The sequence below is a fragment of the Eretmochelys imbricata genome, unplaced genomic scaffold (assembly GCF_965152235.1).
Source record: "Eretmochelys imbricata isolate rEreImb1 unplaced genomic scaffold, rEreImb1.hap1 Scaffold_33, whole genome shotgun sequence".
In the NCBI taxonomy this organism is placed as follows: Eukaryota; Metazoa; Chordata; order Testudines; family Cheloniidae; genus Eretmochelys; species Eretmochelys imbricata.
Genome location: NW_027554345.1, coordinates 83,610 through 107,472, shown reverse-complemented (window position 1 = coordinate 107,472; position 23,863 = coordinate 83,610). Strand labels below are relative to the sequence as shown.

The 23,863-nt window shown below is 45.7% G+C and overlaps 1 protein-coding gene and 1 pseudogene across 1 annotated transcript; both read left to right on the top strand.

Annotated features, from left to right (window-relative positions):
* Positions 1 to 3,826: 3,826 nt before the first annotated feature.
* On the top strand, positions 3,827 to 4,785 carry LOC144258658 (olfactory receptor 14A16-like; annotated as a pseudogene).
* Positions 4,786 to 12,635: 7,850 nt separating this feature from the next.
* On the top strand, positions 12,636 to 13,595 carry LOC144258668 (olfactory receptor 14A16-like). Its single transcript, XM_077806861.1, has one exon. It carries the CDS (start codon positions 12,636 to 12,638, stop codon positions 13,593 to 13,595), a length of 960 nt encoding a protein of 319 aa, XP_077662987.1.
* Positions 13,596 to 23,863: the final 10,268 nt, after the last annotated feature.

The following is a 23,863-nucleotide window of genomic DNA, read 5'->3' as shown; positions in this document are numbered from 1 at the left end:
TAACTGTACAAAATCGCTTCAATTTACCCTTAGTTATTAGATCTGATTCAAATACCTTTCAATTTATTAAAATACACTTTAGGGGCGTGCACCGTACCCTACCTCCCGTGCTCTGTTCCTGTCCCATACCTATAGGGTAATTCTGGGCATCCCCAGGTTCCAACAGAGCATATAATCCAGATTTTAAAAGATTCCTACTTTATCCAAGGGACCGGTTCCGCCACCGTCGCCCACAGCTGCTTTTCGAATATGTCAGTGCGTTGCACCATTGTGCCCTGCGGGGTCGATCAAACTGCATCGCCTCCGATGGCCCCGATGAACTCACCGGTGCGAGCTGCGCGTCGGTTGTCACTGCAATCCTTGACCTCCGGAAGGGATCCGGGCAAGGCTAAATTGCAGCCTCGTTGCCCACCCAGGGACGCCAAAATCTGTTGCCGGCACCCAGTGCCGAGAGGCAAAACAATAGCAGGACTTCGTTACCTGGTGTGTTTCACTCAATAATCACAACGGGGTGGAGAAGCAGAAAAGTTTATTTGCAGCTGCAAACAAGGTACAGGGAGAAGAGAATCTCAAATCCTGCACACCAGAGCAGGTTATTACACACACTTTTATATTCCTTAATGCTACTGCGCTACACATCAGCCAATTAAAACTTTGCACAAATACTCTGCCTTCCTTATATGGATTACAACAATGTTTATTTCCTGCAACCTCTAACAAGAATTCCTAGCAACTTAAACAACCAGCACATTCTGTCTGGCCTTGTAACTATCTCCTATTATCTTTAGCTTGGCGTCAGCAAACCTTACACTATGAGGCATTATCTGCGGCTGCAACATTGTTTTAAAAGCAAAAGAGCTTACTCAAACCAGCCAGGCCTGAATTCTATTAAGGGGGGTTAAGAAGAAGCCCTTAGGCCTTCAGCATGGAGACTTCCTCAACCCTTACGGCCTTCCATCCCCTCGACTTAACAAGTGGCCATGCCCTGGGGTCTCCAACACAGGGATTCTCCAGGGATGCTGCCATCATGAGAGATCCAGGGCGGGTGCTGTTTCACCTTTGTGGGGTTAGGATCAACTAGGGCAGGTTGTCAGGATAGTTTGTTCCTGTGGTGAGATCAGAGCTGGGCTCACAGCCCTGGAGACCAGATTCGGCTCTTTAGCCCCAGAGCAGGGACATCCTGGGCTGTGGCCGTGTCTGAAGCCTGAACAAGCTGGGATCAGCTCTAGAGCTGGGAGAGGCTTTCAGTCCCTGATCCCATTTAGTCCATCGCCTCTCAGCCAAGCCTGCCCTAGGAGGGGAGCAGGAAGCGCCCATCTGTGGAGTAGATCCTGGTCTGCTAGCAACTGCAGAGACTGTAAGCAACTCAGGACATCCAGCAAGAGGACAGCAAAGGAGTGCTGGATAACACAGTGACAGGTGCTAGCTAGCTAATGTCCAAACAATTCTGATGCCTGAGAATCGACTGCATCACAAGCTGAGACAAATTCCACAAACACCAGCACAGTAAGATTGCTATTTCAGTTCCATAATATGGGCTATTAATATTTAAGACCATAAATGTGAAATTACAATCTGAACTTTTTTAGGGCTGGTCTACACTACCATGCTCAGTCGATCCGAGATAAATCACAAGTTTGGGGAAAAATCCACAGAGACTAGCACAGTAAATTCACTATTTCAATTAAATACAGTCATGGATTAATATACAGAACAAATGTAAGACCTTAAACATAAATGATCATTTGAACCCTTTAAGGCTTTAGCTGTCAATTAAGTCAGAGAACTAGAGCCAGTCAGGAAAAAAAAAATCAGCGCAAAACTTTGACTTGGCATCAGATACCCCAAAATCAGAAAAAGATTCAGGATTTGGCAACCAGACGTGTTTGTTTTTAGCAAAATACTAGTGTTAAGTGAAAATGTCACATTGCCAAGAAAGGAAAATTGAGGTTTTCAGGTTTTGTGGTTTTTTTAAAAAATTGTTTCAAGTATAGCAGCAACTTTCCCTGGACATTTTTGTTTAGTTTTAGTTGGAAATTGAGCTTTAAACAAAGATGGGAAACATTATTCTTATATTTAATAATACAGCCATTTCAAACCTGTTTGTTCTATTGCAACCGTGTTTATTCCTGTTTCAAAGAAATAGTTATGGGAAGGTAAAAAAACAGGTTAGCAGCAAAGCCTGCAGACTGTGTTTTGTACACACTAGCACCTGTAAACTCAGAGTCAGCGTTGCACCAGCCACCTGAAGTCTGTCTATCTCAACCCTGCCCAAGCACACAGAGGACATGAAGGGGGACAGAAGCAAGATCTCCCTCTCCAGCCCCATATCCTCTGTCCCACACTGCTCCAGCTGAACAGCAATGTTGCAAACCGGTGCACAGAACATACACATAGCAAAACACAGCCCCTCCCTACCCGAGGTCACAGTCCTAGTAGACAAGGCAGAGAAAGGGGGGAAGAGGAAAGAGAGGCACAAAAAGGGGAAGCAACTTGCTCAAGGTCACGCAGAAGGTCAGTGGCAGAGACAAGAACATAACCCAAGTCTCCTAATTACCACTGTCCTGCCTAGCACACACATGAAGATAGAGAGGGAAATGATAAACCACAGCAGTAACCGAGGGGTGCTCCTAGCCCATCCTTACACAGAGACACAAGTGTTGTAGGTATCAGGGACCATGAATCAATCTGTCAGCAGGGAGCAGGCTGTCTCTGCACAGAACTTGGTGTGGAATCATCACAGAGGAGGTGTCGCTCGGGGTGCGGGGTATGTCCGTGTTTTGTTTCCCTTGGAAGAGGGGATCAGGCTGTGCTGCTGGTTTAGAAGTCTAGTTTCCTGTCCAAGTTGTTAGCCTGCTGTTTGTCCGAAGAAGAAATGCCTGGAAGGGACCTGGGTCACCGAGTCCAATCCCCTGCTCTCACTGGCAACCCAGTCATATAACCTCCATCCTAAACTGACACAGCTCCGTGTTAACACCAGTTAAGTTGTCTGTCCCCAACGGCTCCTATTGGGACGCTGCTCTAGATTGTCCCTCCTCCGATGGGGACAAACTTTCTTCTCATTGTCAAGCTGAATTTACTCCTGGCCAATTTATCCCCGCTCCTCCTTGTGCCGACATTGTCCTTTAGCATCAATAGCTCTTCTCCCTCCCTGGGGTTTACCCTCTCGATGTATTTATAGAGAGTGATCATAACCTCTCTCAGCCAGCATTGTGCTAGGTTAAATTAGCCAAACTCTTTTAGGCTATGTCTACTCAGCAAGCTAGGGCTGTGGTTCACCAGCTTGCATACTTGTACTCGTGGGCTAGCTTGGGGAGCATAAATAGCAGGGTGGCTGAGGTAGCCATGCTGAGTAGAAGCCCACCTGAGCCCTGGGGCTTTGTATTCAGCACAGTTTCCCCTTCTGCCATGGCTATACTATGTTTCAGACTTGTGCTAGCCATCCTCGAGCTATTGCAAGTAGTGCATGTGATCTGGGAATCACTCCCCTAGCTCGTGGCATAGAGGTAGACTTACTCTTCTTTCCTAAACTCGCTCTCCATTGTAGCAATAGGATGTCCATAATTCCTAAGATTGTTGGGCTTGGGTTGTAACTTGTTCCATATTTACACTGCATTTTATCAAGCCTCATCTTGGACCAGATCCTCAGATGGAGGAAACGGATGCCATCCTTGGACTGTAAGGGAGCTGTGGAAATTTACACTGGTGTGACAATGCTCTTCATTAGTGGTGTGATTGTCAGAGGTGAGGAGGCAGGAGGACTCTAGCCTGACCATTGCCCTTGCCCTTCCTTCCACAGGCAGTCCATGATGTACTGAGAAAGCAAATGTCTAACCGAACCACCGTGACAGAGTTCCTTCTCCTGGGATTGTCTGAGGTTCGGGAGCTGCAGATTTGACACTCTGCTGTTTCTAGGGATTTACCTGGCAGCCCTGGTGGGAAATCTCCTTGTTATCATCCTTGTGGTGCTCGACCACCACCTTCACACCCCCATGTAGTTCTTCCTGATGAATTTACTAGATCCATACTAGATCTCGGATCTGTCTCGGTCTCCGTCCCCAAGTCCATGGCCAATTCCCTATTGAACACCAGGTCGATTTCTTATTCTGGGTGCATTGCCCAAGTCTTTCTCTTCATTTTCTTCACCTCGGTTGACTTTGCTTTTCTCACCATCATGGCGTACGACCGATATGTCGCCATCTGCCAACCACTGAACTATGAGACTATAATGAACAGGGGAGCTTGTGTCCAAATGGCAGCCATTGCATGGATCAGTGGAATTCCCGTTGCTACTATGCAGACTGGGAACATATTTGCATTACCCTTTTGTGACGGCAACAGGTGGATCAGTTCTTCTGTGAAATCCCCCAGCTGCTCAAGATCACCTGCTCTGACTCATAGCTCGGTGAAGTTGTTGTTACTTCTTTTCTCTTGTTCTTAGGCTTAAGATGCTTTGCTTTTATAATTGTGTCATATGTTCACATCTTCAAAACAGTGCTGAGAATCCCCTCTGGGCAGGGCCGGCATAAAGCTTTCTCCACCTGCCTCCCTCACCTCATTGTGGTCTCCTTCTTCATTTGCATTGCCACCTTTGCCTACCTGAAACCCACCTCCAGCTCAGCCTCAGCTCTGGAGCTCATGGTGGCTGTTCTCTATTCCGTGGTGCCGCCAGTGCTGAATCCAGCCATCTACAGCATGAGGAACAAGGAGCTCAAAGGTGCCCTGAAGAAACTGACTGAGGGGAAGTTATTCAAAAAGAATAAAATTTCCAGATTTCTCCCATGACCACGTTTTCATTCTGTGCTTCTTTACCGATATAATCAACTGATGACATGATTGTCTCCATGGGAATGTGATGTGCAGGCTTTTTATGCAAAAATGTTGTGTTCACAGTAGTAATAATCCAGACTAAGTTCGCTGAAGTCTGTGGGGTTACTCTACTGGGAATTAGATAAGAATCTATCTATCTAAATTATGAGGGCATTTAATTCAATTCTGCATTTCTTTGTGAGATGCATGAGTTTAAGGGAGGGATAGCTCAGTGGTTTGAGCATTGGCCCGCTAAACCCGGGGTTGTGAGTTCAATCCTTGAGGGGGCCATTTAGGGATCCGGGGGAAAAACTGGGGCTTGGTCCTGCTTTGAGCAGCAGTTGGATGAGATGATCTCCTGGGATTCTATGAACTTGACCTTCTGAACAGGCATGAGCTGTCATTGGGAAACCTTAACTCTGTGTTAATGAAGTTTGTTACCATTTTATTTCCTAGTTTTTTAAGAGAAAGCAAGCTTGTTGGTTGGAGTCAGTGGTCATTGTGGCAGCTATAGGTGGCCATGGATACGGATGATGAGTGAAGCAAAAGGTGCTTTTAAGAATGATCACATTTTACTGGAAAGGAGCTGTATTCTGTGCATTGCTTGGACAATCTGGGTTCCCGTCACATCGTCTCCTCACGCCCAAATCTGTCAGTAAGCGCAGCGCAAAGCTGGACACAGCCATCTGCAGTAATGCAGGCTCAGAGAGGGATGAAGTGGCCTGTTCATCTCAATGAGCTATTCTTAGTGGAGTGAGAAACACCTGCAGGAGATGGTACAGCCTGAAACAAACGCTTGGAGAGGTGTGAATTGCTCCACTCATATCAGTCACCCAGGTGCCAGCAGGCTGTTCAGTGTGTTGTGGGTTCATGTCCCCCTTTGCCTCTTCTCAGCTTCACACCTCAAGGGGCGGCAATTCCCTAGACCCTGGCACACATCGGGAGTGGTGATTAGGGAGACAGACTCAGTCCCCCTCGTGCCAAAAGGCAAGGAGAAAGCCCCCAAGATCACAAAAGGGGGAGAAGGAGGCATATCGGACACCCATAGATGCATCGAGAGCCCTCTGATATTGACACACACAAGGTAGGGGAATGTGGGGTTGTCAGGCGCCCTGCCCCTTGTTCTAGTTCTGTATCCAGCAGAGAAGGAGATAGTCACACAGGCGCAGATATCGCTAACGGAAACACAGCTGGGTGCTGTGCTTGCTTTATTGTTCCCACCGCAAAACTGAACCTAACAGGAAAGTGAAGCTTTGTGCTGGGGAGGGGAGAGAGAGTGAGAGGCAAAAAGGCATCCTTTAAAAAGTGGAAGATAAATCCTAATGAGGAAAATAGAAAGGAGCAAAAATTGGCAAAGGAAGTGTAAAAATCTAACTAGAAAGACCAACAAAGAATGCGAAGAACAGCTAGCCAAAGACTCCAAAAGTAATAGCATTTTTTTTTAAATACATCAGAAGCAGAAAACCTGCTAAACAACCAGTGGGTCCACTGGATAATCGAGATGCTAAGGGAGCACTCAAAGATGATAAAGCCATTGCGGAGAAATTAAATGAATTCTTTGCATCGGTCTTCACTGTTGAGGATGTGAGGGAGATTCCCAAACCTGAGCCATTCTTTCTGGATGACAGATCTGAGGAACTGTCCCAAATTGAGGTGTCATTAGAGGAGGTTTTGCAACAAATTGATAAACTAAACAGTAATAAGCTAATGTGACACCAATTTTTAAAAAGGGCTCCAGAGATGACCCTGGCAATTACAGGCTGGTAAGCCTCACTTCAGTACTGGACAAATTGGTTGAAACTATCTTAAAGAACAAAATTGTGAGACACATAGATGAACATAATTTGTTGGGAAATAGTCAACATGGTTTTATAATGGGAAATAACGCCTCACCAATCTACTAGAATTCTTTGAGGGGGTCAACAAGCATGCGGACAAAGGAGATCCAGTGGATATAGTGTATTTAGATTTTGAGAAAGCCTTTGACAAGGTCCCTCACCAAAGGTTATTAAGCAAAATAAGCAGTTATGGGATAAGAGGGAAAGCTCTCTCATGGATTGTTAACTAGTTAGAAGATAGGAAACAAAGGGTAGGAATAAATGGTTAGTTTTCAGAATGGAGAGAGGTAAATAGTGGTGTCTCCCCGGGATCTGTTCTGGGCCCAGTCCTATTTTACATATTCATAAATGATCTGGAAAAGGGGGTAAACAGTGAGGTGGCGAAATTTGCAGATGATACAAAACTACTGAAGAGAGTTAAGTCCCAGGCAGACTGCGAAGAGCTACAAAAGGATCTCTCAAAACTGGGTGACTGGGCAACAAAATGACCAATGAAATTTGATGTTGATACATGCAAAGTAATGCACATTGGAAAACATAATCCTAACTATACATATACAATGATGGGGTCTAAATTAGCTTTTACCGCTCAAAAAAGAGATCTTGGAGTCATTGTGGATAGTTCTCTGAAATCATCCACTCAATGTGCAGCGGCAGTCAAAAAAGCAAACAGAATGTTGGGAATCATCAAGAAAGGGATAGATAATAAGACAGAAAATGTCATATTGCGTCTATGTAAATCCATGGTATGACTACACCTTGAATCCTGCGTGCTGATGTGGTCACCCCATCTCAAAAAAAGATATATTGGAACTGGAAAAGGTTCAGAAAGGGGCAACCAAAATTATTAGGGGTGAAGAACGACTTCCGTGTGAGGTGAGATGAATAAGACTGGGACTTTTCATCTTGGAAAAGAGGCAAATAAGGGGGGATATGATAGAGGTCTATAAAATCGTGCGTGGTATAGAGAAAGTAAATAAGGAAGTGTTATTTACTCTGTCTCATAATACAAGAACAAGGGGCCACCAAATGAAATTAATAGGTAGCAGGTTTAAAACAAACACAAGAAAGTATTTTTTATGTAACATACTGTCAACCTCTGGAACTCCTTGCCAGAGGGTGTTGTGAAGGCCAATACTATAACAGGGTTCAAAAGGGAGCTAGATAGATTCATGGAAGATAGGTCCATCAATGGCTATTAGCCAGGATGGACAGGAATGGTGTCCCTAGCCTCTGTTTGCCAGAAGCTGGGACTGGGTGACAGGGCATGGATCACTTGACGATAACCTGTCTGTTTATTCCCTTTGGGGGACCTGCCATTGGTCACTGTCAGAGGACAGGATACTGCACTTGATGGACCTTTGGCCTGACCCAGTATGGCCGTTCTTATTGTCTTATGTTCTTAGAGCACAGAGCCCGCTGAACATTGAAAGAGACAGGACATCACACCCCTCTGTTCTCCCAGGCCCCCTGTCACTCACCCTCATGTCCCCTCTTCCCAGTGTCCCACCCCTCCTCATCTCCTGACCCCCAACTCATCTCCTACCCACCCACCCTTTCTGTCCCCCACTCCATAATCACCCCTCCCCTCGCTGCCCCGAAAAGCCTTCTCCCCAATTCCCACCCCCATCAACCTCCCCTCCCAGCAGGTAAGGGCATTTCAAAAATTGGTTCATCACCTTCTAAATATCCTGTGGTGCCCAGGTGACATTTCCCCACAATTCAAAACCCTCAGGGAGTGCCAGGTACCTCCTTATTCTTAGGTTCAGATTTCAGCTCAGGGTTAGATCTGAACTCAAAGTGCCCAGATGGCATGCGGGTTTGTCAGCCACTACTGGACATTCCCCCTTCAAGGACTCACAGCCGGTGAGCCAGAGGTAGCTGTCAACCAGCTCATCCTCTCTCCATACACATGCACAGCGTAATCCATTTGGCGCGATTCCAAGCACTTCCAAGGCTGACAGGCCTAACTGAGAGCTAAACCTTTTGGCTAATAACACTATGACTTTATTTCCTCCAAAGAGCTGGTGACTGGCCCTTGAGCATCAGAAATGCTCCCTGCTATGAGGATCTGAGCCCTGGTTTGATCTCTGTCTGGGCACAATAAATGAGCACCAAAACACATCAACGTTAAGAAAAGTTAGAAGTCACTTCTTTCCAGTCGATGGGGCTGATTCCCTCTCACTCACCCTGATGTAAATCAGGAGTAACTCCATTGGACTCAGTGGGGCTGATTTCTCCCTCCCTCACCCCAGGGTAAGTCCATGGTGTTCCAATGGAGTATGTCTGGTCTCAGGAAGAAGAGATTCAAGTCCTTTGACTCCAGCCCCTGCTGAGGTGTGGCCCTTTTCTGTGTGGTCCTGGGCCCTTCAATCCCAAATCCCCTGGGGCACAGCCCTTCTCTATGAGATGTTGGGACCCTCAATCCCAGAATCCCCTGGGGCATGGCCCTTCTTTATGGGGTGCTCTGCCCTCCAGCCCCCACTGACCATAGTGTCTCCTTCCCCACTTTTCTATCCCTCTGCCCCCTGCTGCAAACCCCGCACCTGGTGAATCTCAAGGAGACCCCCTGATACCACAGTGCCTGCTGTACCATGCCAAGTACGGCATGACTCGGTACCAGGAGCCGGGCATGCTGGGGTGGGGGTGTCCAGTGCCCTGGGTCTGACTGGGGCCAGCAACGGATGCTGCGTCACCCACAGCCTGGAACAACTGGGGTGGGATGAGGAGATCTGCCCCCACTGCAGCAGCTGCAGCATTGTCTGCCTGAGTCTGAAAAAAGCCTGAGATAATGGCTCTGGGAGAGGGGAACTGCCCCAGGTAAGGACTGGGGGGACCATGACTGCCCCCTGCCTGTCTGTGGGCACCTAGCCGATCCCAAGGGATTGGGGGAGACTCACCTGCTCCTCTTCTGGGACAGAGCAGGGTTCCATGCCATTGGCCCAGCCTCTCTTTGAAGCCTTCCCCCACCCCATGAATGCCCCTGGAGTATCTGAATCCAGCCCTGAGAGTCAGCAGAGCTTTATGGGATTAACTGTGCCTCTTTCCACAGGCTCCTGGGAACAGCTCGGCTCAGAGTTGTGACACTTGGAGGGACCAGCACCAGCTGCTGAATAGGGAGGGAGAGTAACCCCCTCAGTGGACAGTTCTGCACTAACCTCCGTGTCAGGGATGTTCCCTGTGAGTTAATGGCTGGCTGGAGACCTACACCATGGCAGTTTAATTCATTCTCTGATCTAATGTAACCATGAAGGCTCTGGTGATCCATGCCAATGTCTCACCCTGCTGGTCATTTTGTCTCAGCAATCCCTTGTGGCAGTGAGTTCCCCAGTTTAGCTGTGTGCTGGGCAGAGGCCACCCTGAAAATACTGTTCAGAAAAGGGGCTGGGCCAGGAAGAGGAAGGAGGAGAGTGGGGAAGGAAGGAAGTGGTGTCCAGGGCTTGCCAATGGGGAGAAGGAGGAGAGAATGGGCAAGTATTTGGAGCCGGGGTGAGTGGCTGTTCCCTGGGGCTGGCGCCATGTCAGGAGAGTGGGGCTGAGCAGAGGAGAGGACTGATGGTAGAAGAGGGGACTGGTGGGCAGAGGGGTTAAACAGGGATCTCTGAGGAAGCTGAGTCAGGAACTCTGGGTGGGGAGTTGGCTCTTGGCCATGGAAGGGGGAAATCTCAAAGAACAAGGGCTGAGAGACTCTGTGGGGTGGGGGTTGTGAGAGGGGTGGGAGAAGATTAAGGGCTGTGGGTGTTTGCTTGGGGGTCTGGGCTGGGTGAGGGAGAGGGAGGGAAACACTCAGGGTCTAGAGCAGGGGTTGTCAAACTGGGGGTCAGGACCCCTCAGGGAGTCACGAGGTTATTACATGCAGGGTCGCGAGCTGTCAGCCTGCACCCTAAACCCTGCTTTGCATCCAGCATTTATAATGGTGTTAAATATATAAAAAAAGTGTTTTTAATTTCTAAGGGGGTGGGGGTCATACTCAGAGACTTGCTAGTTGAAAGGGGTCACCAGTACAAAAGTTTGAGAACCACTGGTCTAGGGTAAGATGAGTTCATTGGGTGAATTATGGATCATCTCTAACCAAAAGTTTCTTTTTGAATTTTTGATCCAGTCTCAGTTATTATCCCCCAGATTTTGGTAAAGAGAGGCACAGAGAGTTGAGGTAACATAGCTGCATAGCTGGGCTTAGATCACAGGAATTCTTAGCATCTTGAGCTCCTTTCTCTAGATGCATGGCTGTCAGAGGTGAAAGTAAGCTGGTCCTGTCCGGCATACCAGCAAGAGCCCGTACACCGGACCAGACCGGCTTCCCTATGCTGGCGATTTAAAGGGCCTGGGGCTCCCAGCAGTGGACCTCAGGCTTTGTTCTGATCCAAACACACTGCGCAGTTAATTTTTCCATGACACTGCTCCTTTGCCAATCCCAGGCATGATTTTCTGAAATTCAGGAGAAGCCCAGGCCTTGGAAGTTAATGAGGGAGACAGGGCCAGGATTACAAAGGGGTTTAGGTACCTAAAGAAGGAGATAGCTACCTATTGGGATTTACAATAGCATCTAAGCAGGTTACACTCTTTACTCCCACTGAATGACCATGGGACTTAGCCACCGAGCTCATTTAGGAGCATTGATAAATTCCCATTGGTGCCTGTCTCCATCTTTGTGATCCTGGCCCAGAGATAACACAGATGCTGGGCTGGAATCAGGGAATGCTGGGGGAGATCATAGGCCCCAAGCTATGTGAGTGTCAGACTGGAGGGACAGAATGGCTCTCTTGGCTTCATCAGCTAGGCATCTCTGCACTTGCCTCTGGGCCTCTGCTGCTGAGCTGTGCAGAGCTCCAGGGAGTGAGTCCCACCCGCCCTTAGGAAATAGACGTGAATAAATTACCTTCCTGCAGCATCAGTCCTTTAATGCCAGTGATGCCCAGCACCAGCTACATACAGCTCATCTGCAGAAAGCAACAGGTTTGAGTCTAGTTCTGGCAGTGCAGTCTGAAAATGAAGGGGGAAAGAAATCTCAGATGCATGTGCTTTTCGCTTCTAGATTCTGGTACATAGATAGATATTGACCAAAGAATCGTAGTGCTGGATGACTGATTGGATCATGCATTGGGTAAAAATCCACAAAGATCAGCACAGTAAGTTTGCTTTTTCAATGAACTAGGTTTGGGGATGAACATAGAGGTAAAATTAAGAGGATAAATATGAATTACAATCTGAACTCGTTAAGACTTTTACTCTCAAATTAATCAGATGCCTACTGCTGATTGGAATTTTTCCACCCTTCAGGAAAATTTTGACTTTTAACTGAAAACCCCAAATCCATTTCTTTCCCCCTTCAGTTTTCGGCAAATGAAAACTTTCTGCTGAAAAGTGGATTTTTTTAATCGAAAAAAACAAAAATGTTTGTGTTTGAGTTTTCAGTTTCTTTAGTGAACAATCCGAAAATGTTTGGAGAAAAGCAGACAGATTCTGAGATTTGTTGTTGTTTAGCTGAAAACCCAGTCTTGATTAAAAGAACACAGCTGAAAATTTCCAACCAGCCTTTAACTTCAAATAAATTAGAGAACATTAATATTGCCTGATAATCCCTTAATTTCAAACCATTTATTCTATTGCATCTGTGGGATTACTCTTTCAAAGGGATCGTTGCGAGGAGGTAACAACTGAATAACCGGTAAAGTTGACAGCTCACAGACTCTCTTTTATACAGTCTTGGGCCAATTCGTCAGATGGGGTAAAGTAACGAAGCTCCATTGACTTTAAAGGATCTGACCCAATTTACAATAGTGTGATAACATGACTGACTGATTGTCAGAGGTGAGGAGCACTGCCAACACCTACTCATTGTAAGTGACGAGTTCTGTGCACCTTTGACATTCATATAATGAGATATTAGAGAAAGGGGAATCAGGGCAATTCCCTCTGTTGCTCTAATCCTGACCATGGTCCTTCTCATTCCCCCTGCAGCCATCACACAGTGCACTGAGGAAGAAAATGTCCAACCAAACCACCATGACCGAATTCCTTCTCCTGGGATTCTCTGATGTTCCAGAACTGCAGATTTTACACTTTGTGGTGTTTCTAGTGCTTTACCTGATATCCCTGCTGCCGAACCTTCTCATTGTCACAGCCATAGCCCTTGACCGCCACCTTCACACCCCCATGTACTTCTTCCTGATGAATCTGTCCATCCTAGACCTTGGCTCCATCTCTGCCACCATCCCCAAATCCATGGCTAACTCCCTCATGAACACAAGTTCGATTTCTTATTCTGGATGTGTTGCCCAAGTCTTTCTCGTCGTCTTCTTCACTTCAGCAGATTTTGCCACACTGACCATCATGGCGTACGATCGATATGTCGCCATCTGCCAACCACTGCACTATGAGACAGTGATGAACAGAAGAGCTTGTGTCCAAATGGCAGCCAGTGCCTTGATCAGTGTTCTTCTCTACTCTGCAGTGCACACTGGAAACACCTTTGCAATATCCTTCTGTGGAGGGAACATGGTGGATCAGTTCTTCTGTGAAGTTCCCCAGCTACTCAAGCTCGCTTGCTCTGATTCAGAAATCAGTGAAGTTGGGTTTCTCATCTTTAGTGTGTGCTTAGCCTCAAGCTGCTTTATTTTCATAATTGTGTCGTATGTTCAGATCTTCACCACAGTGCTGAGAATCCCCTCTGAGCAGGGCAGGCGTAAAGCCTTCTCCACCTGCCTCCCTCACCTCATTGTGGTCTCCTTGTTTATTTGCACGGGGACCTTTGCCTACTTGAAACCCACCTCCAGCTCTACCTCAGGTCTGGATCTCGTGGTGGCTGTTCTCTATTCTGTGTTGCCACCAATGATGAATCCGATCATCTACGGCATGAGAAACAAGGAGCTCAAAGGTGCATTGAGTAAACTGATAGTTTGGAGGTTATTCTCTAAGAATAAAATGTCCTTATTTCTCCTTCAGTAACAATTTCATTCTGTGTTTCTTTATAAATATAATCAGCTGATGACATTATCGCCTGCATGAGAAAATACTGTGCAATCTGTTTATGCAGAATTGGGTATTTACACTAGGAAAAATCCAGACAAACATGACTCTGAAAAATGGAGTTACTATAGGTTTAGACCAATGTAAATAAGATCAGAATCTATCTATCGTATACTGCTACCCATCACCATACTAGCTGAGCACCTTGCCCATAAAATCAGTAGCCAAAGCAAAGTCCGTAGTGAGATCTCTGGCTCTTCTTGTTTTTGGGGATAAAATCTCTGATTGAAGTATCAATGCATTTGTTCTTTGTGCCTTTTGTTTGTTTGTCAGATTTTTAGCATTTTTTTTTTTGGGTTAACTGGTTGGTTGGTGGTTTGTTTTGTTTCTTTGTTCCAGGAAGTTGTGGAGGTGGGAAAGCCTGGGGAGATGTTGAGTGTTTGGTTTGACAGGATTTTCAATGTTTGTCCTCTCTTGGAAGTGCCACTATGTCATCTCTTTGATGGGGTTTTCTGAGCAAGCTGAAGGTTTGCTCCCCACAATGATAAAAGGGTACAAAAGAGGTTTCTGCTTGGCTGAGTTCCTGATGAAATGATTATGTATCGACTGTTGGGGTATTATTGTATTATTAATGATGTTAGAGAAATAACAATCTGAGGTAGGCATCTTTTCTATGATTTTTACCTATTGAATATGTAAAAACGGTGTCATTTTTGCTATGGTGAAAAGGGTGTTTTGAAGAGAAACTTTTTCCAGAGTTTCCTAAAGAAAACCTGACACAGGATAATGAGGTCAAATTTGTATTCCATGGAAGCCACTAGGGTTTAGCCCATCACTTCAAGGAGATCAGGATTTGGCCTATATACACAAGGCCAATAGCCTATATACACAAGGATTCAGATTTGGCTGACAGCACCCTGGAGAAAGTGAATGTTACAGAGAGGTCAGGGTCTGATTTCCCAACTCAGCTAGACCAGCACCAATGCAGAGTAGACCCAATGACATCACACGTTTACTACTGATGCGGTTCTGGCTCAAAGTCACTGGGAAGCACTCTGTAGTGACATGAACACGGGTGTAAGCTTCTTGTCTGGGGTCATTTTGTTCTAACCTTGGGGTAAGCGGAAAAGGGCCATCACTTGCACTGATCTGGTGTTCCATACGCCTTCCCGTGTCGATCTGCTCACATCCAAACTGAGAAAGGATCTCAGAAGCTGGCCAGTTATTAGTATTAGGATATCATCTTTGTGCATGGTTGTGTACACTACATATATGACAGAGAAAAGCAGAGTATGTGATTAGATAGAGAGACAAACAGACAGGACCATTCCTTGTCCTAACACACAACCTCATTTTGTCATCATGATAAATTTCTATTTGATTGTGAATTATGTTAGCTAGCTAGATAATGAATAATCTATGGAAATTATTGTGCAAATTATTGTGCTTCTTTTCCTGTTAACGATTGTCTATGTCCAGATCATGATTTTCTCATAAGGACTCCTTATTAAACATTATTTAACAAAGATTTTTATGGCTATCTCTTATTCTAGCTGTTATTTACAAACAGTTTGTCCTAAAATACTCGGTGTTTCACCTTTGAGCTGTTTTGACAGGATACATTTTTAACATGCTCTCTTTTGCTTCTGTGAACAAATGAAAGTATCACACTGGGGATCCTTAAAAATCAAGGAGCCAATCCTCAGATGGTTTAAATTGTCATAGCTCCATTGAAGTCAGTAGATCTCTGAGAATTTTTACCAGCTGAAGATCCGTTCCAAACACTCATGAATATGAATTTAATACTCACTCCCTTTGAATATTCTGTACAGAGGCCCTGATTCCACAGCCACTTCAGCACATTCCTAACTTTAATCATATGAGTGGCCCCATTGAAGGTTGAAAGGTAAACTCATGCTGAAGTCCCTGTTGAATACGGGTTAGGGTTATGCCTAGGGGTGAAGGCTAACAACAAACTGGTGTCAGACCCTGACACTGTCTCCATTTCTCTCCTTTCCCAGTCAAAGAAAGCCTTACAATTGGTGCATTGGAATTACTCTCCCCTTCTGGGGTCTGAATTATTAACATAAACTAACAATTATTATTCACCAAATCCAAGCTGTCAAGGCTCTTGTCTCTGTAGCCGCTGTATTCATGCAGCCTTTACTGGTGTCTTTAGAATGGAGCAGCTTGAGACTGCAAACAATGGGACTGTGTTGATGGTTGGTGGGTGCATGAAATGAACTGTTTGTCTGTCTACCTCTCTGTATAGATACATGACCCCCATCTCAGTCGTTTGATAAATCATATTTGGTTTTCTGCAGAGGTGTATACTCTCACCTCTTTAGGGAATATTCAGGGGCAGTTCTGTGCTTAGACCAGGGTGATTTACGAGATCTGGAATCTCTTTTTGCCCCTGCCACACATTAACTGTGCAACCTTAGAAGAGAATGATGTCTAGCCGCTCTGTGCCTCAGTTTCCCCATCTGTAGAAATGGGGTAAATACTGACCTGCCTCAGCCAGAGTCAGTGAGGCTGACACAACTGATGTTAGTAGTTCAGAGGTGACAGATTGTGACACCTTCATATTGAACGGGACCTTGTTCTGTAAATTATCACAATGGTTTCTGTGGAATTGCTCATGGAACAATTGAAATGACAATCAGTAAGTCTAGCATAAAGGGCTCAAATAATTGGCTTATTATTAATTATTATTATTATTATTATAATGTGTTTATTACAAATTAGAATAAGAGCAATGCCTTACCTCTTTTTCAGAGCTGGTCATGAAACAAAATATTCTGAAATATTGCATATCAAAAAGGAAAAATGTTTTTTTAAATAAGGTTGAAATATTTCATTTGGACTTTATCATTATATGATATTATATAATATTATGTTATATTATATGATAGATGAAATGATATAGACAAAACAAAATGTTTCAACCTTATCAATTTCCCCTGGAAAATTTTGACAAAATCAATGCATTGCAGCTAGACATTTAGATTTTGTTGAATTAGCATTTTGTTATGGGAAAAACATTTACCTCAAAATTTTCAACCAGCTCTACTTTTTGTTACATCTCTCTTCATAGCTATTTACAGTTGTTACATTTCCTTGTAGATCTGTAGTCACATCCTCCTGGTCTCTGGTAATGTCTTCATACTTTAGATCAGGTGTGGTCAAACTATGGCCCACGGGCCAAATCCGGCCCGTCAGGGCTTTGGAGGCGGCCCGTGGGATTGCCAGTCCCTGGCGCAGTGGGGCCATCCCTGCACACCTCACGTGCCGCAGCTCCCATTGGTTGGGAACGGGGAACCACGGCCAATGGGAGCTTCGTGGGAGGTACCCGCCGGGAAGGGCAGCGCGTGGAGCCCTCTGCGCCCCGCCCCCGGGGCCGCAGGGACGTGGTGCCGGCCACTTCCAGGAGGAGTGCGGGGTCAGGGCAGGCAGGGAGCCTTCCTTAGCCCTGCTGCGTGCCGCTGCCACCCCGGAGCCACTCAAGTTAAATGGTGCAGGGCTGGAATCCACACCCCAAACCCCTCCTGCACTCCTCACCCCAACCCCTGCCCTGAGCCCCCTTTCACACTCTGCACCCACTCCTGCACCCCAACTCCCTGCCCTGAGCCCCTTCCTGCACCCCAACCCCTTGCCCTGAGCCCCTTCCTGCACACCGCACTCCCTCCCACACCCCACACTCCCTCCCACACCCCAACCCCCTGCCCCAGCCCTACATTCATGGCCATGCATGCAAGTTCCCCACCCAGATGTGGCCCTCGGGCCAAAAAAAATTGCCCACCCCTGTTTTAGATTCACCAAGCAGGGCAGAAAACTCTGTGCTGATTAGATGGAATTCTAGGGGTAAATCAGCATAACTCCATTTACTTCAAAGCAGCTTTGCTGATCTGCACCACTTGGGGACCTGCATAGTGTGTCAGTTAGAACATAGTGTAGTCAATCTGTTCCTTATGAATTACCAAGTCAGAAACTGTGCATCCTTCTTGGAGTGGGAGGGAAGGTGGGATGGTTAAAGGAATGTGAAAGAGGATAGAATTTAAACAAGTAACTTGGGTCCAAGTGATATCTATCCATTGGTTTACTGGTCTATCTATCTATTGGTGTATCTGTATTTTTAGTGGTCTGCCTATTTGTCTGTCTGTCTTTCTGTTGGTCTATCTGTGAGTCTATCTGTCTAACTGAGGGGCCCTTTCCAGGCAGTCCTGACTGCTCACACAGAAATTACGAACTTTTTGGGGTGATTCTTTCTCTTGAGACATTTTTTTGCATTTTCTGGCCACATCAAGAATATGGAAATGCCGGTCAACCCACACAGGGATTTTGGAAGGACCCTCCATGAGATTTGAACTTGGTGACATGAAGAGAGAATTTGCTCCTATGACTTTTGGGGAAGATTTTCAAAGGCACATGTGGCATTCAGGCTCCCAGACACTTTAAAATATTTAGGTGCCTAACCCCCCTAGAAATCGATGGGAGTTAGCCACTCACATACCTTTGGTGATGTGGGCCACAACTCCTATTGAATGTCCTCGGGAATTGAGTCCATAACTTCCATGTGTGCCTTTGAACATCTCCTCCTTAGTTCCTGAAATGGGTCATTCCTTCACATGTTATCTAGATATTTATTGTCCCCCCACAGAGGAAATATGCAGAAGAATCAAGAAGGAGGAACCTCACTGTGGTGACTGAATTCACTCTACTGGGATTGTCCAACCACCGCGAGCTGGGGGTACCTCTGTTCTGCATCTATCTGTTATTTTACACCATTACCCTGACTGGGAACATCCTTCTCATCACCATCACCATGGACCCAGCCTTCCACACCCCCACGTATTTCTTTCTCCGGGTCTTATCCTGCTACACCTTGGTCACTGTCCCCAAGATTCTGGTGAACTTCCTCTCAGAGGACAAGAACATTTGCTACATGGGCTGTGTTGTACAAATGGATTTCCTGCTCTTCCTTGGGGCCTCTGAGGGATTCCTTCTGGCCGCCATGGAGTATGACCACTTGTCAGGATTCCCCCACCCATCCACTCTGAACTCTGTGGTACAGATTTGGGGACCCACATGAAAGACCCCCTAAGCTCATATTCTACCAGCTTAGGTTAAAACTTCCCCAAGGCACAAATTCCTTCCTTGTCCTTGGACAGTATTGCTGCCACCACCAAGTGATTTATAGAAAAATTCAGGGAAGGGTCACTTGGAATCCCGATCCCCAGAAAATATCCCCCCAAACTCCTTTGCCCCCCTTTCCTGGGGAGGCTTGAGAATAATATACCAACCAATTGGGTAGCAATGTGAGCACAGACCAGACCCTTTGTCTTTAGGACACTGAAAATCAATCAGGTTCTGGGACTGGCTCTGTCTGGGTCTCTGGGACTGGATCCACTACTGCTGTTGCAGACGTTGGCATGCGGTCTGGGTCCATCACCTTTGACTGGGTCCTGGTAGAAGTTTCCGTAACAGAGCTAGGCGGGACGGCTTGCTTAGCCTGGCTGCCGGTGACCATTCCCACCCTCTTGGCTAGTTTCACATGGTTGGCCAAGTCTTCCCCCAACAGCGCGGAGATGGTATAAGCATCATAGACTGCAAAAGTCCACGTTCCTGACCAGCCCTTGTACTGGACAGGCAACTTGGCTGTAGGCACATTGAAAGAGTTCGACTTGAGGGGTTGAATTGTCACTTGAATCTCTGGGTCAATTAAATTGGGGTCCACTGAGGAAGCATGGATAGCCGACACTTGTGCTCTGGTGTCCCTCCAAGCGGCGACCTTCTTCCCGCCCACACTCACAGTTTCCCTCCGCTCCAAGGGTATCTGGGATGTATCTGGGCCTAAGGACCTCTGGTGTTATTCTGGTGCAATGAACTGTAATCCGTTGCGGTTCATGGGGCAGTTGGCCTTTACATGCCTCGGCTCGTTACATTTAAAACATCGTCCAGCTGACGGGTCACTGGGGCGAGGTGGGTTGCTGGAGAACGGTGTGGCCGGATGATAAGGTGTCTGGAGTATTCCTTGGTGTATAGTTGGGGCCTTGGGCTGCCTCCAGTAGTAGGGTGTGGTCTGAGGTTGTTCCTTCTGGTATCTGCTCCAACTGCAACCAGGGTTGTTCTTCTCTCCTCCCTCCACCCGTTTTGTTCTGGCTCGCCCCGCCTCTCTGGTGGTCTGGGACTGCTCGTATCGATCAGCATAAGAATTAAGACTTTCTGCTGAGTCCATTTCCTTATCCCATAAACACTGTTTTATTTCTTCCTTGGATATATTCAGGAATTGCTCCTGAGCTATCAAATCACACATTCCGTCAAAGCTAGTGACACCCCTTCTTTGCACCCATTTCTCTAACAGATCCTTCATCTGGTTTAGATAAGCCACATTACTTAGTCCAGGCCCTCTCTTAAGGGTTCGAAATTTTACTCTGTACGTTTCAGATTTAATTTGAAATTGCTTTAAAACAAATCCTTGATCTTATTATAGTCAGAAGCCTCATCAATAGGCATCTTATTGAATATGTCCAGAGCTCATCCAGTTAATTTTGCGACCAATGTGGTCATCTTGTGAGCTTCAGGAATTTTAAGGAGAGTGTTAGAGAGAGAGTTAGAAATAAAACAAACAAACAAACAAACAAAAAAGTTGGCTTGTCAAAAATATATATATATATATATATAGGTTGTGCTGTAACCGGATACCTATATTGTCTGATAGTGATTGTCAGCATACAGAAAAATCCTTAAAAAAACCCTAATACCTTTGTCTCCAGGCAAATAGAAAACCCCTGTAGTTGCTCTTAGGTAAAAAACAACTTCAGGTCTGTGAAGACTTGTGAATTTCCCTGCAGGAGGTTAACTACCCTGCCTTTAGGTAAAGAAAACTCCAGCTCACAAAAGACAATTCCCTTTTGTCTCTGCTCTGGCCCCCAAGCAGAGAGGAAAAAAAACTCTAACTGCTTTCAGCTTAAAACCTGCTTTCCAGCAGCCCAAAGGAAAAAAAAAATATTTCCTTTTAAAAAATCTGTGCTTCTGGTTCAAAAAATCTCAAAATGATTTTAAGTTAATCCCACCGCTCTGCCACCGTGTCAAGGTTCCTTCCCCACTCTGAACTCTCGGGTACAGATGTGGGGACCTGTATGAAAAACCCCCTAAGCTTATTTTTACTAGCTTAGGTTAAAACTTCCCCAAGGTACAAACTATTTTACCTTTTGCCCTGGGACTTTTTTGCTGCCACCTCCAAGCATCTAACAAATATATAATTGGGAAAGAGCCCATGTCAAGGTTCCTCCCCCACTCTGAACTCAAGGGTACAGATGTGGGGACCTGCATGAAAAATCTCCTAAGCCTCTCTTTACCAGCTTAGGTCAAAACTTCCTCAAGGTACAAAATATTCCACCCTTTGTCCTTGGATTGGCCGCTACCACCACCAAACAAATACTGGTTACTGGGGAAGAGCTGTTTGGACACGTCTTTCCCCCCAAAATACTTCCCAAAGCCTTGCACCCCACTTTCTGGACAAGGTTTGGTAAAAAGCCTCACCAATTTGCCTAGGTGACTACAGACCCAAACCTTTGGATCTGAGAACAATGAAAAAGCATTCAGTTTTCATACAAGAAGACTTTTAATAGAAATAGAAGTAAATAGAAATCACCTCTGTAAAATCAGGATAGTAGATACCTTACAGGGTAATTAGATTCAAAACATAGAGAACCCCTCTAGGGTTTACCCCTCTAGGTAAAAAGATACACAGACAGAAATAGTTATTCTATTCAGCACAATTCTTTTCTCAGCCATTTAAAGAAATCATAATCTAACACATACCTAGCTAGATTACTTACTAAAAGTTCTAAGACTCCATTCCTGGTCTATCCCTGGCAGAAACAGCATATAGACAGACACACAAACCCTTTGTTTCTCTCCCTCCTCCCAGCTTTTGAAAGTATCTTGTCTCCTCATAGGGCATTTTGGTCAGGTGCCAGTGAGGTTATCTTAGCTTCTTAACCCTTTACAGGTGAAAGAGTTTTTCCTCTTTCCAGGAGGGATAGTAAATGTGCTGACCCTTCCCTTTATATTTATGACAGCTGCCTATTGGGATGCACAATAGCATCTAAGCAGGTTAAGCTACTCACTCCCACTGAATGACCACGGGACTTAGCCACCGAGCTCATTTAGGAGCATTGATAAATCCCCATAGGTGCTTGTCTCCATCTTTGTGATCCTGGCACACAGATAACACGGAACCTGGGCTGGAATCAGGGAATGCTGGGGGAGATCATAGGCCCCATGCTATGTGAGGGTCGGCCTGGAGGGACAGAATGGCTCTTTTGCCTTCATCAGCTAGGCATCACTGCACTTGCCCCTGGCCTCTGCTGCTGAGCTGTGCAGGGCTCCAGGGAGTGAGTCCCACCCGCCCTTAGGAAATAGACATGAATAAATTACCTTCCTGCAGCATCAGTCTTTTAATGCCAGTGATGCTCAACGCCAGCTACACAGAGCTCATCTGCAGAGAGCAACAGGTTTGAGTCTAGTTCTGGCAGTGCAGTCTGAAAATGAAGGGGGAAAGAAATCTCAGATGCATGTGCTTTTCGCTTCTAGATTCTGGTACAAAGATAGATATTGACCAAAGAATCGTAGTGCTGGATGACTGATTGGATCATGCATTGGGGAAAAAATCCACAAAGATCAGCACAGTAAGTTTGCTTTTTCAATTAACTAGGTTTGGGGATGAACACAGAGGTAAAATTAAGAGGATAAATATGAATTACAATCTGAACTTGTTAAGACTTTTACTCTCAAATTAATCAGATGGCTACTGCTGATTGGAATTTTTCCACCCTTCAGGAAAATTTTGACTTTTCACTGAAACCCCAAATCCATTTCTTTCCCCTGTAGGATTAATACAAGGTTCATGCGCTTGGCAACATTCAGGGCACACCCGGAGTGTTGTGTAGGAGCTGTGCATGAGGGCATGAACCTTGGAATCTCGCCCAGATGACATGAACCGTGGGAAGCCTCCCAGGACTGGGCTCAAGGCCCGAGAGCAAGGAATGCGGTAGATAGAAATTGGTAAATAAGAATGTTAAACAAAGCCAATGTATTCCTTTTATCTGTTGGAGAATGTAATGCGCGGGGGGAGAGAAAAGAATAAAGGAGAAGGTGGAAAGCTGACAGGCAGAAGCCCGTTAGCAGACCAGCTTGCTTGCTTGGTTAAAACTCTGTGCTGTCTTGTCATTGAACCGCAACATTCCGTCCTCAGTTTTTGGCAAATGACAACTTTCTGCTGAAATGTGGATCTTTTTAATCAAAAAAACAAAAATGTTTGGGTTTTGAGTTTTCAGTTTCTTTAGTGAACAATCCAAAATGTCTGGAGAAAAGCAGACAGATTTTGAGATTTGTTCTTGTTTTGCTGAAAACCCAGTCTCGATTAAAAAGAACACAGCTGAAAATTTCTAACCAGCCTTAAACCTCAAATAAATTGGAGAACATTAATATTGCCTGATAAACCCTTAATTTCAAACCATTTATTCTATTGCATCTGCGTGATTACTCTTTCAAATGGATAGCTGCGAGGAGGTAACAACTGAATAACAAGTAAAGTTGACAGCTCACAGACTATGTTTTGTACAGACTAGCCCCTTTCAACCCTGGGTTAGAGCTGAGCCAAGCAGACAACCCCTGTCTATCCTGACCCGTTCAAGGACATACGGGAGCTCACTGCGAATAGAAGTCAGAGCTCCTGTCCTAGCTTCACACTGCTGCTGGCTGAGTATACTCGGTGTCAATGGGTGTGCAGAACTTACACATAACAAGACATGGGGCTACGTTTCCAAAGGTATTTTGGCACCTAGTGGGACTTTCAGAAGCACCTAGGAGCTTATAACTCGTTGATTTCAAGGGGTGTTGAGGGCCCTGATGCTTTTGAGAATCTCACTAGGTGCATCAATACCTTTAAAAATCTGCCCCCCGTTCCCTCTCTGAAAGCCCTTACAGTCCTAGTAGACACAGCAGAGAAATGGAGGGAGGGGAAACTGAGGCAGAAAGAGGGGAAATGACAGCAGGTCATTGGCAGAGACAAGAGTAGAGCCCAAGTGTCCTGGCAACCCCTGCACCACACACACAGAGTAAACAATACAACACAGTGATGATGGAGGGATGCTGTTTGTCCATTGTTACAGGCCGGCCGAACTGCAGCTGGGAGTTGGTGCCATAAATCAATTTGGAAGCAGGCAGCTGGCCCTCTA